This window comes from Oncorhynchus gorbuscha, linkage group LG18, assembly GCF_021184085.1.
Source record: "Oncorhynchus gorbuscha isolate QuinsamMale2020 ecotype Even-year linkage group LG18, OgorEven_v1.0, whole genome shotgun sequence".
Taxonomy (NCBI): Eukaryota; Metazoa; Chordata; class Actinopteri; order Salmoniformes; family Salmonidae; genus Oncorhynchus; species Oncorhynchus gorbuscha.
In genome coordinates, this window is record NC_060190.1 from 18,467,179 (window position 1) to 18,483,690 (window position 16,512).

General features: G+C 44.4%; 1 protein-coding gene across 1 annotated transcript; it reads left to right on the plus strand.

The window, feature by feature from the left end:
* The first annotated feature begins 13,534 nt into the window (after positions 1-13,534).
* LOC124003761 lies at positions 13,535-15,662 on the plus strand. Its single transcript, XM_046312314.1, has 2 exons — positions 13,535-14,937; positions 15,067-15,662. Exons 1-2 carry the CDS (start codon positions 14,287-14,289, stop codon positions 15,400-15,402), a joined length of 987 nt encoding a protein of 328 aa, XP_046168270.1. The 5' UTR covers positions 13,535-14,286; the 3' UTR covers positions 15,403-15,662.
* Positions 15,663-16,512: the final 850 nt, after the last annotated feature.

Sequence of the window (16,512 nt, forward strand, 5' to 3'; positions counted from 1 at the left end):
ATTTTGGCACACTCCTCCATACAGACCTTCTCCAGATCCTTCAGGTTTCGGGGCTGTTGCTGGGCAATACGGACCTCCAAAGATTTTCTATTGGGTTCAGTTCTGGAGACTGGCTAGGCCACTCCAGGACCTTGAGATGCTTCTTACGGAGCCACTCCTTAGTTGGCCTGGCTGTATGTTTCGGGTTGTTGTCATGCTGGAAGACCCAGCCACGACCCATCTTCAATGCTCTTACTGAGGGAAGTAGGTTGTTGGCCAAGATCTCGCGATACATGGCCCCATCCATCCTTCCCTCAATACGGTGCTGTCGACCTGTCCCCTTTTCAGAAAAGCATCCCCAAAGAATGATGTCTCCACCTCCATGCTTCACAGTTGGGATGGTTTTCTTGGGGATGTACTCATCCTTTTTCTTCCTCCAAACACAGCGAGTGGAGTTTAGACCAAAAAGCTCTATTTCTGTCTCATCAGACCACGTGACCTTCTCCCATTCCTCCTCTGGATCATTCAGATGGTCATTGGAAAACTTCAGACGGGCCTGGACATGCGCTGGCTTGAGCAGGGGGACCATGATGGTGTAGTGTGTTAATAATGGTTTTCTTTGAAACTGTGGTCCCAGCTCTCTTCAGGTCATTGACCAGGTCCTGCCGTGTAGTTCTGGGCTGATCCCTCACCTTCCTCATGATCATTCATGCCCCACTAGGTGAGATCTTGTATGGAGCCCCAGACCGAGGGTGATTGACCGTCATCTTGAACTTCTTCCATTTTCAAATAATTGCGCCAACATTTGTTGCCTTCTCACCAAGCTGCTTGCCTATTGTCCTGTAGTCCATCCCAGCCTTGTGCAGGTCTACAATTTTATCCCTGATGTCCTTACACAGCTCTCTGGTCTTGGCCATTTTGGAGAGATTGGAGTCTGTTTGATTGAGTGTGTGGACAGGTGTCTTTTATACAGGTAATAAGTTCAAACAGGTGCAGTTAATACAGGTAATGAGTGGAGAACAGGCGGGCTTCTTAAAGAAAAACTAACAAGTCTGTGAGAGCCGGAATTCTTACTGGTTGGTAGGTGATCAAATACCTATGTCATGCAATAAAATGCAAATTAATTACTTAAAAATCATACAATGTGATTTTCTGGATTTTTTTTTGATTCCGTCTCTCCCAGATCGAGGGAGATTATCAGTGGTCTTGTTGTCACGGGATACTAGGATTGGTGGGTTGGATCAGGTGCAGAGAGCAGAGTTCAGTATATCTTAAATGTATTCTCCGGCGAACAAAACGGTCACGTCAACATACAGCATACAATAGACCAGCCCAAACACAGGACCAAATAGTCCGGAGAATACACATATGAAAACCACCATCCGACAGAGTAACAAAAAACAATCCCGCACAAAACAAGGGCGGGACAACCTACTATATAATAACAAGTTCAAACAGGTGCCATTAATACAGGTAACGAGTGGAGGACAGAGGAGCCTCTTAAAGAAGAAGTTACAGGTCTGTGAGAGCCAGAAATCTTGCTTGTTTGTGGGTGACTGTCACGACTTCTGCCGAAGTCGTTGCCTCTCCTTGTTCGGGCGGTGCTCGGCGTTCGACGCCACCGGTCTTCTAGCCATCATTGATCCTTTTTTCATTTTCCATTGGTTTTGTCTCGTCTTCCCACACACCTGTTTTCAATCCCATTCATTACCTGTTGTGTATTTAACCCTCTGTTTCCCCTCATGTCTTTGTCAGAGATTGATTTGTTGTCAGTGTAGTGTGATTTGTTTGTATAGGTGCGTGTCTCTCATCAGGCCTCTCTCATCTTTTTTAAGTGGGAGAACTTGCACAATTGGTGGCTGACTAAATACTTTTTTGCCCCACTGTATGTAGAACCCATTTGCACAGGGTTCTACCTAGAACCCTCTGTATATGGTTGTTCATAGTAGCCCCTGTATAATTACATACCATAAGGACTTTCTTTGAGGGCCTAGTTATAACTTAACACAGGGGTGTTAGGAAACTCCAGGTCTGTAGCATACAATTAATCAGCCAATCAACGTACATGCAAAAATACAGATATTACAACTAACAAAGAAAACACCCTGCTATGGAGCATGCTGGAAAATATGATATGGCTCTATATAGAACCATTTTTGCTTTCCAAAGAACCCATCCTGCCTTCCAAAAGAAACATCAAAGAATAATTTCTTCCAAAAACAGTTCTGATCCCAGATCTGTTTATGCTGTTTTGCCATGTCCTACTGTGTGATTGTTGTCGTGCCATGTTACCATAGGAGTTGGCTATCTGGCACAAATAGACCACGCTTACATTTGGCTTTTTGTCAGAACAGAAAAATGTGGAACTTTAATTTACTGGATGACTAGTGTAGAAATTGTTGACTTTGTTACAGGAGAAGTAGGAGGCGGTTGTTTGTGTAGCACCTGAATGTAAGGGCAAGTGGTTATGCATCGTAAGGGACTGAAAATGTTCTAGGTTGTGGAACTCCAGTGAGTGCGAATCATTGCGGAAGTAGGCACTAGTAAAGGTAGCTATCATTGAGGTCTAAACTGATGCTCTGTTTAGGGAATAGGGTGCCATTTGGAAATCAGCCCTAGCATAGAAAAGCAGTCCTAGATTTGGAAAGCAGCCCTAGCATAGAAAAGCAGTCCTAGATTTGGAAAGCAGCCCTAGCATAGAAAAGCAGTCCTAGATTTGGAAAGCAGCCCTAGCATAGAAAAGCAGTCCTAGATTTGGAAAGCAGCCCTAGCATAGAAAAGCAGTCCTAGATTTGGAAAGCAGCCCTAGCATAGAAAAGCAGTCCTAGATTTGGAAAGCAGCCCTAGCATAGAAAAGCAGTCCTAGATTTGGAAAGCAGCCCTAGCATTGAAAGATGATAAAGGATTATCCCTCCAGAAATTGTCTGTTCACGGAACAATACCGTGGGCCACTAAAATAGCTGTAACTTATTCACAGTAAAAGGTATTTCTATTCTGATTTCAGATTGTTAAGCCTAACAGAATAAGGAAGACTCAATATCCTCTAAATTTGTCTCTATTTTCATTAGAATCTTGTGTAAATGTTAATTGTTTGGGGGAAAAGCAGCGATTTTCATATAAAATACAAATGTTCACAGGTGTTTTTTTTCTTGACTGATCACAATTTGATTGCTGGGGTGCTATTGTATGTCCTATCATTTGAAAGAGCTCTTTCTCAACTTTCAAAAATTCTGAATGTATCATGTTTTCATATATAGTTTGTCGCCAGCAAATTATACTCAGTAATGCACACAGAGGTAATGAACCAGCAAAAAAATGTAACATTCTGATCAGGCAGAAAAGGGTTGGAGACTACATTTTACAGAGTGCAAGAACCATTGGTGGGAACTGTACTTTTCATTTTGGTCACACACCAATCAAATGCAATTGACCAATCATATGTGTACAATCATTTACCGGGCCAATCAGATCTCAACACCAATTTACCTCTTCAGCCACATGTCCAGCAATAACCTTCATTTTTACCATTGAACATGCCTATAGTTAGTCTGGGTTCCAGTCTTTTTAGGTCATTACTGTAGGCCTGCCTGGTTGCCGTCTCTGTTCAGCTAATACAATCCACTCCTTTCATTTGTCAAAGATTCAAAAAAGGAATGACAGGAGTGGAATGTAATAGCTGAATAGATGGCAACCAGGCTAGCCTACAGTAGTGACCTTTACAAAATAATGGCAAAACAGATTAACAGGTAGGGTCTTAACCCAAACATAGTCTTGATTTCACTTAAGAAATGCAGTTGTGAAAATACAAGAACAACCAAATGTTGATAAAGGACTGGTCAATTTGACCCTTTGTCAACCCCCGCCCTGGAAGTTTCGGCAACCAATTGCAGTGCTCCAATGGATGGCAACTGTTGTCAAGTCAGACACTCCGGACAAGCTCACGTGTAAGAGTTGGAGATCTGGCGAGAAGCACGGATGACGACCCAGGAGAGATGTCAAAAGTGGATTATGAAGTGGATTCTGAATACAATGGCGGTAGAATCAAGGAGAATTGGAGCAATGTTCAAAAGAATGGAAAACGGAGCAAATTAGTGTACAGTGATGAGAATGAACCTTCATATCTTGTAGGAGTATGGTTTGTTAATGAGGAGCAGCTGGGCAGAGTACCAATCTTGAAGAAACCATTTGAGTTATCCAAACTGGTGGAGAGAGTGCTGGGTAAAGTGAATGCTGTGAGGATCACGAGAGGCGGGCTTGGTTAGATTTTTGTTGTGCTTCTGTGGATCAGCAGGAACGTGCGTTCTGTCTTAACCGATTTGATCAGTTTGAAGTGTCGTGTGTCTCTCTTCGGGGAATAGGGCACCCCTCAAAGGGGTTATATCTGGTGTCTCGTGGGAAGTTGATTTTGAAGAGATTACAAATATTCCTGGAGTGATTGGAGCACATCGGATGAATCTTACAGTGAAAATGTAGAGTCTATCTGTTCTTTAAAACAAATTATATGCAGTCTCTCCCTACTCAAGTGCAGTTAGTTTATAATAACTACAGAGTCAGAGAATTTATCGCATCGACCAATGCAGTGATCATTTTAAAGCTTTTGGTCATGTATCAGGTGTTTGCAGAAGGGAGAAGCCGAGATGTGCAAGTTGTGGAAAAGATCATACTTTGTGTTATAAAAGTGATGAATACGTGACATGTTGCAATTGCGGTGGGAACCATGAAGCCGCGTCTTTCGAATGCCCCACAAGGGTGAAATGAGAATGAGGTTGCCAAAGTCAGGGATGTCCAGTGCATTTCATACGCAGCAGCTGTGAAAGGAGTTGAGGGTTTGAATTGTGCACCAGAAGAGGCCATGGTGGTGGTTAGGCCTACATTGCAGGCTGCAGGGGTTGCCTTTCACCAGCAGGATCAGGACATTTTAAAGGTTAAGAAGGTGGACAATGTGGCCTTTATAGCTATGTTAATTAATGGCAGTGCCAAGGTGGAGAGGAGATCCAGGAAGATAGAAATCATAGTGGAAGCGGCGGAGCGGTTCCTGGGTCTGAAAGATTTCTCAGCGAAGGAGTTACATGGAATATTGGAACAAGTCGTTCCACCCTCTCAGGTCCAAGCGCCTGAGAAGGGAGATATGGAGAATTAAAAGAAGGAAGAAGTGGGAGTTTTGTTTGTTTTGGCAATGTACTATTTTTATTGGGGAGGATTAAGTTAGTTTCACGATTACGTATGGATTTATTTCTTGGGGGGTTTCAAGTTGTCCAGTTTGTGGCGGCAATACACCTTTTGGGGTTGTAGTCCGCTATAAACAGCAAAGAAGAAGAAGCTCACATGTAAAAAGCATGAAAGCCAGTGAGGAACATGTGTATATGGTTAAATAATTCAACAGTGCACCAGCGGTACTTGCTACTGTGGTTCCTGAAATTCAGAGCCTGTTGGGAGTATTTTGTTCCATAGGTTGCTGGCTCAGCTGGTTAGCTAGCGCAGTCACATTAACCATCATAAAATGTTGCTAACGCTAGCTAACTAGCAACTAAATACAACTTAAACAAGTCTCTAAATGTATGTTAGCTAAGTTATCCATGTTATTAATACAACTCCCATCTGCTGTTGACATCAGGATATGATGAGAGCACTAGTTTGTTCCAAAAGTGGTTATAGCTTTAACTGCATGCTGCTCTGTGTGAATTCAGAGACATTTGGTGTCTAGCCAAACTGCAAACATAATTTTACCAGGTCACCGTGAAGCAATTGTAATGACTTTAACTGAGCACCGTGTTACCAACTCGCCTTCCTAACGCTCTATTCCCAGCCCATTGTTCTACGTCACAAAGCCTGTATTCCCAGCCCATTGTTCTACATCACAAAGCCTGCATTCCCAGCCCATTGTTCTACGTCACAGAGCCTGTATTCCCAGCCCATTGTTCTACGTCACAAAGCCTGTATTCCAGCCCATTGTTCTACGTCACAAAGCCTGCATTCCAGCCCATTGTTCTAAGTCATAAAGCCTGCTTCCTCGAAGTCTTACCTCATGTGATGATGATGATTATTATTATTATCAAGGTTTACATTTACATTACATTTAAGTCATTTAGCAGACGCTCTTATCCAGAGCGACTTACAAATTGGTGCATTCACCTTATGACATCCAGTGGAACAGCCACTTTACAATAGTGCATCTAAATATTTTAAGGGGGGGGGGCTGAGAAGGATTACTTTATCCTATCCTAGGTATTCCTTAAAGAGGTGGGGTTTCAGGTGTCTCCGGAAGGTGGTGATTGACTCCGCTGTCCTGGCGTCGTGAGGGAGTTTGTTCCACCATTGGGGAGCCAGAGCAGCGAACAGTTTTGACTGGGCTGAGCGGGAACTGTACTTCCTCAGTGGTAGGGAAGCGAGCAGGCCAGAGGTGGATGAACGCAGTGCCCTTATTTGGGTGTAGGGCCTGATCAGAGCCTGGAGGTACTGAGGTGCCGTTCCCCTCACAGCTCCGTAGGCAAGCACCATGGTCTTGTAGCGGATGCGAGCTTCAACTGGAAGCCAGTGGAGAGAGCGGAGGAGCGGGGTGACGTGAGAGAACTTGGGAAGGTTGAACACTAGACGGGCTGCGGCGTTCTGGATGAGTTGTAGGGGTTTAATGGCACAGGCAGGGAGCCCAGCCAACAGCGAGTTGCAGTAATCCAGACGGGAGATGACAAGTGCCTGGATTAGGACCTGTGCCGCTTCTTGTGTGAGGCAGGGTCGTACTCTGCGGATGTTGTAGAGCATGAACCTACAGGAACGGGCCACCGCCTTGATGTTAGTTGAGAACGACAGGGTGTTGTCCAGGATCACGCCAAGGTTCTTGGCGCTCTGGGAGGAGGACACAATGGAGTTGTCAACCGTGATGGCGAGATCATGGAACGGGCAGTCCTTCCCCGGGAGGAAGAGCAGCTCCGTCTTGCCGAAGTTCAGCTTGAGGTGGTGATCCGTCATCCACACTGATATGTCTGCCAGACATGCAGAGATGCGATTCGCCACCTGGTCATCAGAAGGGGGAAAGGATAAGATTAATTGTGTGTCGTCTGCATAGCAATGATAGGAGAGACCATGTGAGGTTATGACAGAGCCAAGTGACTTGGTGTATAGCGAGAATAGGAGAGGGCCTAGAACAGAGCCCTGGGGGACACCAGTGGTGAGAGCGCGTGGTGAGGAGACAGATTCTCGCCACGCCACCTGGTAGGAGCGACCTGTCAGGTAGGACGCAATCCAAGCGTGGGCCGCGCCGGAGATGCCCAACTCGGAGAGGGTGGAGAGGAGGATCTGATGGTTCACAGTATCGAAGGCAGCCGATAGGTCTAGAAGGATGAGAGCAGAGGAGAGAGAGTTAGCTTTAGCGGTGCGGAGCGCCTCCGTGATACAGAGAAGAGCAGTCTCAGTTGAATGACTAGTCTTGAAACCTGACTGATTTGGATCAAGAAGGTCATTCTGAGAGAGATAGCGGGAGAGCTGACCAAGGACGGCACGTTCAAGAGTTTTGGAGAGAAAAGAAAGAAGGGATACTGGTCTGTAGTTGTTGACATCGGAGGGATCGAGTGTAGGTTTTTTCAGAAGGGGTGCAACTCTCGCTCTCTTGAAGACGGAAGGGACGTAGCCAGCGGTCAGGGATAAGTTGATGAGCGAGGTGAGGTAAGGGAGAAGGTCTCCGGAAATGGTCTGGAGAAGAGAGGAGGGGATAGGGTCGAGCGGGCAGGTTGTTGGGCGGCCGGCCGTCACAAGACGCGAGATTTCATCTGGAGAGAGAGGGGAGAAAGAGGTCAGAGCACAGGGTAGGGCAGTGTGAGCAGAACCAGCGGTGTTGTTTGACTTAGCAAACGAGGATCGGATGTCGTCGACCTTCTTTTCAAAATGGTTGACGAAGTCATCTGCAGAGAGGGAGGGGGGGGGGGAGGATTCAGGAGGGAGGAGAAGGTGGCAAAGAGCTTCCTAGGGTTATAGGCAGATGCTTGGAATTTAGAGTGGTAGAAAGTGGCTTTAGCAGCAGAGACAGAGGAGGAAAATGTAGAGAGGAGGGAGTGAAAGGATGCCAGGTCCGCAGGGAGGCGAGTTTTCCTCCATTTCCGCTCGGCTGCCCGGAGCCCTGTTCTGTGAGCTCGCAATGAGTCGTCAAACCACGGAGCGGGAGGGGAGGACCGAGCTGGCCTGGAAGATAGGGGACATAGAGAGTCAAAGGATGCAGAAAGGGAGGAGAGGAGGGTTGAGGAGGCAGAATCAGGAGATAGGTTGGAGAAGGTTTGAGCAGAGGGAAGAGATGATAGGATGGAAGAGGAGAGAGTAGCGGGGGAGAGAGAGCGAAGGTTGGGACGGCGCGATACCATCCGAGTAGGGGCAGTGTGGGAAGTGTTGGATGAGAGCGAGAGGGAAAAGGATACAAGGTAGTGGTCGGAGACTTGGAGGGGAGTTGCAATGAGGTTAGTGGAAGAACAGCATCTAGTAAAGATGAGGTCGAGCGTATTGCCTGCCTTGTGAGTAGGGGGGGAAGGTGAGAGGGTGAGGTCAAAAGAGGAGAGGAGTGGAAAGAAGGAGGCAGAGAGGAATGAGTCAAAGGTAGACGTGGGGAGGTTAAAGTCGCCCAGAACTGTGAGAGGTGAGCCGTCCTCAGGAAAGGAGCTTATCAAGGCATCAAGCTCATTGATGAACTCTCCGAGGGGACCTGGAGGGCGATAAATGATAAGGATGTTAAGCTTGAAAGGGCTGGTAACTGTGACAGCATGAAATTCAAAGGAGGCGATAGACAGATGGGTAAGGGGAGAAAGAGAGAATGACCACTTGGGAGAGATGAGGATCCCGATGCCACCACCCCGCTGACCAGAAGCTCTCGGGGTGTGCGAGAACACGTGGGCGGACGAAGAGAGAGCAGTAGGAGTAGCAGTGTTATCTGTGGTGATCCATGTTTCTGTCAGTGCCAAGAAGTCGAGGGACTGGAGGGAGGCATAGGCTGAGATGAACTCTGCCTTGTTGGCTGCAGATCGGCAGTTCCAGAGGCTACCGGAGACCTGGAACTCCACGTGGGTCGTGCGCGCTGGGACCACCAGATTAGGGTGGCAGCGGCCATGCGGTGTGGAGCGTTTGTATGGTCTGTACAGATTACGGCTACCTTGTGCACAAGCTCACTGTTCGCCTGGCTACACGTTTTTGTGTCCCACAGCGTTTACAATGACATGGTTAACCATCTTTTTTTTTTCAGAAATAGGTGTAAACCTGAACAAAATGCATGTCCCTGTCCTCTTTTTCACGATGTGGCCGATTTAAACAGCCAGACTACATTTTTAAATTAAGAAATAACTTTTTTGTTTGTTTTTGTTTTACTATTTGTTGCTTCTAAGTGGCTGCTGGGTAATTTGATATGCGTCGAAATATGTTTGTTCATACGCATCAAATTGAACGAATACTGCGCAGGTTCACTGAATTGCAAACAAAATGGATAGGTCTAGCTCGTTGATTGGTAGATCACGCAGTTGCTACTTCCAGATTATGAACCTATCAATGTCACGAATGAGTTATGTAGGACCCACAGAAGGCCACAGGGAGGCGCAAGAGAGCTATAAACCCATACTGTTTTTTTTGCCTTAAAAACCCTAACCCTCGTAGGTATAACCTATTTTTAGGTATAACCTATTTTAACCCTAACCCTAAACCCTAACCCTGACTTGTAACACGATGCACCTATAGCTGTAATGGTCACCATTTTTCTAAAAGGCACATCTCAATAGATGGTCCAGGTATGTGTGTGGTGGGGAGAAGGGGGGGGTGGCGTTGCTATTTTGTTCTCTATTGCTCCTCTATGGTTCCTCAAGATAGGAGGGAGGCCGATGACGTCAGAGGATTCCCAACAGGACCAACTCTTTGAATGCCCTACTCCAGAGGTTTCAAATTCATACAATGGAGGACATAGTGTCTGCAGGTTTTTGGTTTTTCCTTTGAAATAAGGCCTAGACAAACAGGTGTGGGGAGTTACTAATTTGTGACCTTAATTCATAAGTCAAGTATAAGGGAAAAGCGAAAAACCCACAGGCACATGGCTCTCCGGGAATGAGTTTGACACCTGTGCCCTACTCCATTGAAGTTGTGTCTAAAAAACACTATTTTGCTCAAAATGTTTTTGTTTTTTTACACTTTAGTGTGCTCACTTTTCTATATTTATACTTGGGATATTGTGTTTCAACAGTACAATTTCAAAAATAGCTGGAGAACCTCTTTAAATACAAAGAGGAGGAGGAGAACATTGTGGATTTAGTTAATAAGCAGGTTATGGAAAATACAGCTTTCATCCAGAGTGTTCAATGTTCTCCTTTCTAATTAAAGCATCGACTACCACCTGCTGACTTTTACTACATCCAGAGTTAATATATTTTTGAACACTTATCCTTTAATGTGGATGTTACCATGATAACAGAAAATCATAGCCTCCTGAGTGGTAAAGCGGTCTAAGGCACTGCATCTCAGTGCTAGTGGTGTCACTACAGACCCTGGTTCGATCCTGGGCTGTGACCGGAGTCTCATAAGTATGTACACAATTGACCCAGCGTCATTAGGGTTTGGCTGGGGTATGCCGTCATTGAAAATAGGAATTTGGTTTTAACTGCTTAAAAAAAAGGTTAAATAAACATAAATACAAAAATGAATGAATAATGGTGAGTGAGAAAGTTACAGAGATGTAAATATTATAACCCCACCAAAATGCTGGCCTCCCATGTTAATGGTGATAGGTTATCTTGTCTTGGGTTCATGATCTTTGTGCATCTGTAACTTTCTCACTCAGGTAAATGGAACAAAATACTAAACTTTTGACAAAATGTCATACACTCTAAGTAAATTTGTCCTAGTGGCCTACTAGACACATTAAATGGGGGGACTGGATAGATAAAGTGCATTAATTTCTAAATTGCATTCATGTAGCCTTATATAAAAACATTTGATATCATATCCAAAATGCTGGAGTATAGAGGCAAATGAAACATTTTAGCTTCACTGTCCAAATGAACATGTAGAGGGGTGTGTCTATCTCAGACTTAAGCTATATGCTGGTCATTAGCATGTCCATACCAGAATATTCTGTTGATGTGATGTTTCCTGTGGTGGAGATAAGGGAAGAGAGGAGGAAGAGGGCAGGTGAGAAGGGGTGGTGATAAAAACTATAATGGCTCAGTAGGCTGATTGCCTTTCATTCATTCATTCAAACCCACTGTAGTCCATTACAAAGCCATTGGAGACTCTTTCAGCTGCCCATACATGGCTTGAATGGATGGAATTTGGTTAGTGATAAGAGAACTAGATTTGTTTAGTTGGTATAAGTAATGGACAGTGCACTCTTAGAAACTAGTTTTACCTCGTGAGGTTTGCAGAACCATATTTTGGGGGAAAATAAATACTTTAATTAGAATACCATCAGTCATCTTTATAATGGGGGGTACAGTATTAACTCTGAATGTCATAGAAGTCAGCAGGTGGTAGTCTATGTGTAACGGATGTGAAACGGCTAGCTTAGTTAGCGGTGTGCGCTAAATAGCGTTTCAATCGGTTACGTCACTTGCTCTGAGACCTTGAAGTAGTAGTTCCCCTTGCTCTGCAAGGGCCGTGGCTTTTGTGGAGCAATGGGTAATGATGCTTCGAGGTTGACTGTTGTCAATGTGTGCAGAAGGTCCCTGGTTCGCGCCCGGGTATGGGCGAGGGGACGGTTTAAAATTATACTGTTACATATGCTTTAATTAGAAAGGAGAACATTGAACCCTCTGGATGAAAGCTGTATTTGCCTTAACCTGCTTATTAACTAAATCCCCAATGTTCTCCTCTTCCTCTTTGTTTTTAAAGGGGTCCTATAGCTATTTATAAATGTTTCCTGTTGAAATGCAAATTTAAATATCTTAGAGTGAGCACACTAAAGTGTAAAAAACAACAATATTTTGAGCAAAATAGTGTTTTTTTTAGACACAACTGCAAACTTTATTGGAGTAGGGCACAGCTGCCTAAGTACTAATTTCAGGCAAAGCTGGAAGGGTTATTTATGACCAACCAAAATCTGTAAGGTGGTTGGTTGTTGACTGAATGTTGGCTGTTGACATATTCGTCGCCAGACCCACTGGCTCCAGGTCATCTACAAGTCCATGCTAGGTAAAGCTCCACCTTATCTCAGTTCACGATGGCAACACCCATCCGTAGCACGTGCTCCAGCAGGTGTATCTCACTGATCATCCCTAAAGCCAACACCTCATTTGGCCGCCTTTCGTTCCAGTACTCTGCTGCCTGTGACTGGAACGAATTGCAAAAAAATCGCTAAAGTTGGAGACTTTTATCTCCCTCACCAACTTCAAACATCTGCTATCTGAGCAGCTAACCGATCACTGCAGCTGTACATAGTCTATTGGTAAATAGCCCACCCATTTTCACCTACCTCATCCCCATACTGTTTTTATTTATTTACTTTTCTGCTCTTTTGCACACCAATATCTCTACCTGTACATGACCATCTGATCATTTACCACTCCAGTGTTAATCTGCAAAATTGTAATTATTCGCCTACCTCCTCATGCCTTTTGCACTGGAACTTTCCTTTTGAGTCTTTGTTTGCAGGTGGCGATAAGCAAAATGGCGTCGTTGTCAGATTTCCTGAAAGGAGGACGAGAGACGGCCTTACCTGTTTCTAAAAGACATTTAGCAGGAGTCAAGCCTGCAATTTACACGGGCAGGACAGTCAATGTGTTGGTAATCATTCTGGAGCGCAGACCTCAAATGACCTTTATAGTTTTCAAGATAAAGGATTTTCATAAGCAAAGTGTCATGATGATGTGGCAAGTGAAACTTTACTTCTTGAAAGTCCAATATCTGCAAAACGTGACTGCTGACGTGCAAAACATTTTGGGGCTGTATCAACAGTGGTATAATGATAAAAAATACCAAAAGATAGTTTTTGCATGGAGTTTTCCTTCAATGTTCAGTTAGGCTATACGTTTTAGTAGGCATACAGACAATATCATTGCGATAAAATCTATTTCAATATCTGCCCAAATACAGAAAAAGATCAGTGGACAAATGGAAAAAAATACCTAAATCTATATTTTCGGCTGCTTTTACTCCTTAGTATTGTCTCGGGCGTCGTCGTGGAAATGACCGGACCAATGTGCAGCGTGGTGAGCGTACATTTTCCTTTATTTATGTAAATGTCGCCAACAAAACAAAAACCCAAAGAAACGACCGTGACGCCTACTTGGGCTATAACGCCACTAACAAAGATAACTACCCACAAAATACAAAGGAAAAAATGCTGCCTAAGTATGATTCCCAATCAGAGACAAGGATAGACAGCTGTGCCTGATTGAGAACCATACCCAGCCTTTCTCCCCACACCTAATAATATCACATTGAGGAGTGCTGGCCACTGTCTGATGGCTATAGGTGAGAGTCATTAACAATATCAACAATCCATTACTAATTATCCATCCTTAATGTAAATGAAGACGTGGGCGGGGCAATCAATTGTGGGGCAGTAGTTTAATTATAATATCTAAACTGAAGTGGGTCTGGGTATGGTGTATAAAGTCCCCTCTGGTGGGATAGAATTCAGACGAGTCTTTCTGCAGGAGAAGACCTGTAAAAAAGAAGCGTGCGTAATTTACAATGGCGAAATGGGAAATGCGAATGGACGTTCTAAAATGTTTGGCGGTGCTTGAGCTGGATGACATGGATTCAGACGCAAGGGGAGAACTTGATGAGATGTATCAAGAGATCTATGATGATAAATATGGCATTTTTTCAGTAGATTCCGATTCTGACAGTGAGACGTATGGGATCCTTCCCAGGGTTCCAGTGGCACCACAACGCAATCAGCAAAACTCCCGCAGTTGCTACAGTCAACATGGGCGCAAAAAAGCCCCTACGTTGCCCACTGTGAAGCCGTCATCAACTGAGATGGAGAGAGATAATACGGGGGTGGACGGCACCGTTTGGGTGAAACAGCCTGTTGGTAAAGCCACGGGTCGATTATTAACACAGAACGACACCAGAGTGGAATCAGGCCCTACACCATATGCAAAAGATAGAATCGACGGTGCCTACGCCAGCTTTCATTGTTTGTGTGACATGGAGATGTTGCAGCGCATCAGGGACTGTACTGTGGCTGAGGCGCACCGGGTGCAAGGAAAAAACAAAACATGGGACTTGTCTGTGGAGGAATTGGAAGCATTCATTGCGGTCCTGTATGTCCGTGGGCTACACGGCAATAGACTAGCGTCTTTGGATGTCTACTAGTCATGTTTAGAATTAGATTTCTTTCGAGACACCATGCCAATGGACCGCTTCACAGAAATCTTGCGGTACCTGCGTTTTGACACCAGAGAGATCAGACGCCCCCGGACATATTCGAACAAATTCGCCGTGGTCTCAGAAGTTTGGAACGCGTTTGTACGGAACTGCATTGCATGTTACAAGCCAGGTTTGAACATCACTGTTGAGGAGCAATGGTGCCTTTCAAGTGGAGAGGTCATCAAGTTTGCGTTGACCGCTGACGTAGACAGCAAGTACGTGCTAAATGTCATTCCTTATGTCGTTCCTTATTCGGGGGAAGATGAATCTCAGAAGCCTGAAAATGTGGCATTGAAGCTTGTGGAACCTTACCTCGGTGCGGGGAGAACGGTCACTACGGACAAGTTCTGCACATCCCTGCCATTAGCAAATAAGTTGATTGCCAACAAAACCAACTTGGTCGGGGCAGTGAGTCATTGCGGACGAGAGCTGCCTCCGGTGATGCGTAATCAGGCACAGACAAAGCTATACTCCACTACCGTGCTAAAGCATGACAAAGCAACCCTTACGGTTTACAGAAGTAACCCAAGAAAGAACGTCTGTATTCTGAGCACTATACACCCGACTGTCACCACCGGGAACGACCGAACGAGAGAACCGGAGACCGTGACCTTCTATAATAGCAACAAGGTGGGTTTCACATTACGATATTTTAAACATCATGCACATCATACACGCGTCATGCACTTGCAGACTACCAAATGGGTTGTTGTTTTTCATTTGGGGATGTAATGCTAATCAATTGTATTCTACCCACAGGTTGATGTAAATACGATGACAAGAGAGCGTACGGTGGAGGTTGTGACAGGGTTGGAGAAAGGAGGTTCACACCGCTGGCCCCTTGCGGTATTCTTCAACCTTCTTGACCTGGCTGCAATCAACGCATATGTTTTGTTCACGCAATGCACCGCTAAGACAGTGCCAACGACAGATTTCATCATGGATCTGGCATTCGAGCTTCGCGAGAAGCACATGAGGGCCAATGCCGCACCGCCTCCTCCCCTCCCACCCATCCAGGACACAGTCTGTGAAACGAAGACCCACAGCAAGGTGCGCAGATCGACACGGAACAAGGCTCCTAAAAGCTGTGGGTAGTGCAACGGATTTGCTTGTGGCTCTTGCGCACGCAAATATCCAGAACAACAGAAGACGAGATTCATGCTTAGGCAAAAGGCGCATATCCCAAAGGCACAAGATACAGTCTCCCAGTGAATTAACAACCGAGTCTTTGTTATAGCATGGATGTATTGCCACTAATTCTCCTGTATGCATGTAACGTTTCAACATTGTGTTTTGCACCCTACCAATTGTGTTACAAATAAAATACAGAAACTTGATAACATTGTGTTTTTTTTATTCAAAGAATCATAACACAAAACAGGTTTTACATGAGTTGTCTATTATCAATTGATAACCACGTATTATGCCAACACGTGTAACCGCTGAAAAGTTGGGTGTTTTAGTGTACTGTAATTCCTCTTCAACGTTTAGTAAATGATTACACCCTATATTATTATACATTAATTGATAAATATATCGGCTAGGCTATGACAAGAGTATGCTGCATGTGCAACAGCTATGCCACAGAGTCTATGTATTTTTTAAAAATAAAAACGTGTGGTAAAATGGCATATCGTTTTCTATTACTAAACTAGATATGCTGTTACCTCAAGCATGTAATAATAATATGATAGTAAAACTAGAAAGGTACTAGAAAACATAATGACTTTGAATTGACAAGCTACATATGATGATCTCTCCTATGTAGCCTATCTTGTTTGTCTTTAATGAAAGCTCTTTGTAATTTACACAGTCACTACATTCAGAAGTTACGTGCCATCCCATTCCTATCAGGGCCTGGCCAATTTGACTTACGGTGCTTCTGACTATATCAATAGAAACATATACAGTGTGTATATTTATATACACTGCTCAAAAAAATGAAGAAAACACTAAAATAACACATCCTAGATCTGAATGAATTAAATATTCTTATTAAATACTTTTTTTCTTTACATACTTGAATGTGCTGACAACAAAATCACACAAAAAGTAACAATGGAAATGTATCAACCCATGTAGGACTTGGAGTCACACTCAAAATTAAAGTGGAAAACCACACTACAGGCTGATCCAATTTTGATGTAATGTCCTTCAAACAAGTCAAAATGAGGCTCCGTAGTGTGTGTGGCCTCCACGTGCCTG

Excerpts from the sequence above, each read along its gene's own strand:
- LOC124003761 (XM_046312314.1), top strand. The coding sequence starts at position 14,287 with ATGCCAATGGACCGCTTCACAGAAATCTTGCGGTACCTGCGTTTTGAC. Across the intron at positions 14,938-15,066 it reads CCTTCTATAATAGCAACAAG|GTTGATGTAAATACGATGAC; the intron begins GTGGGTTTCACA and ends TTCTACCCACAG.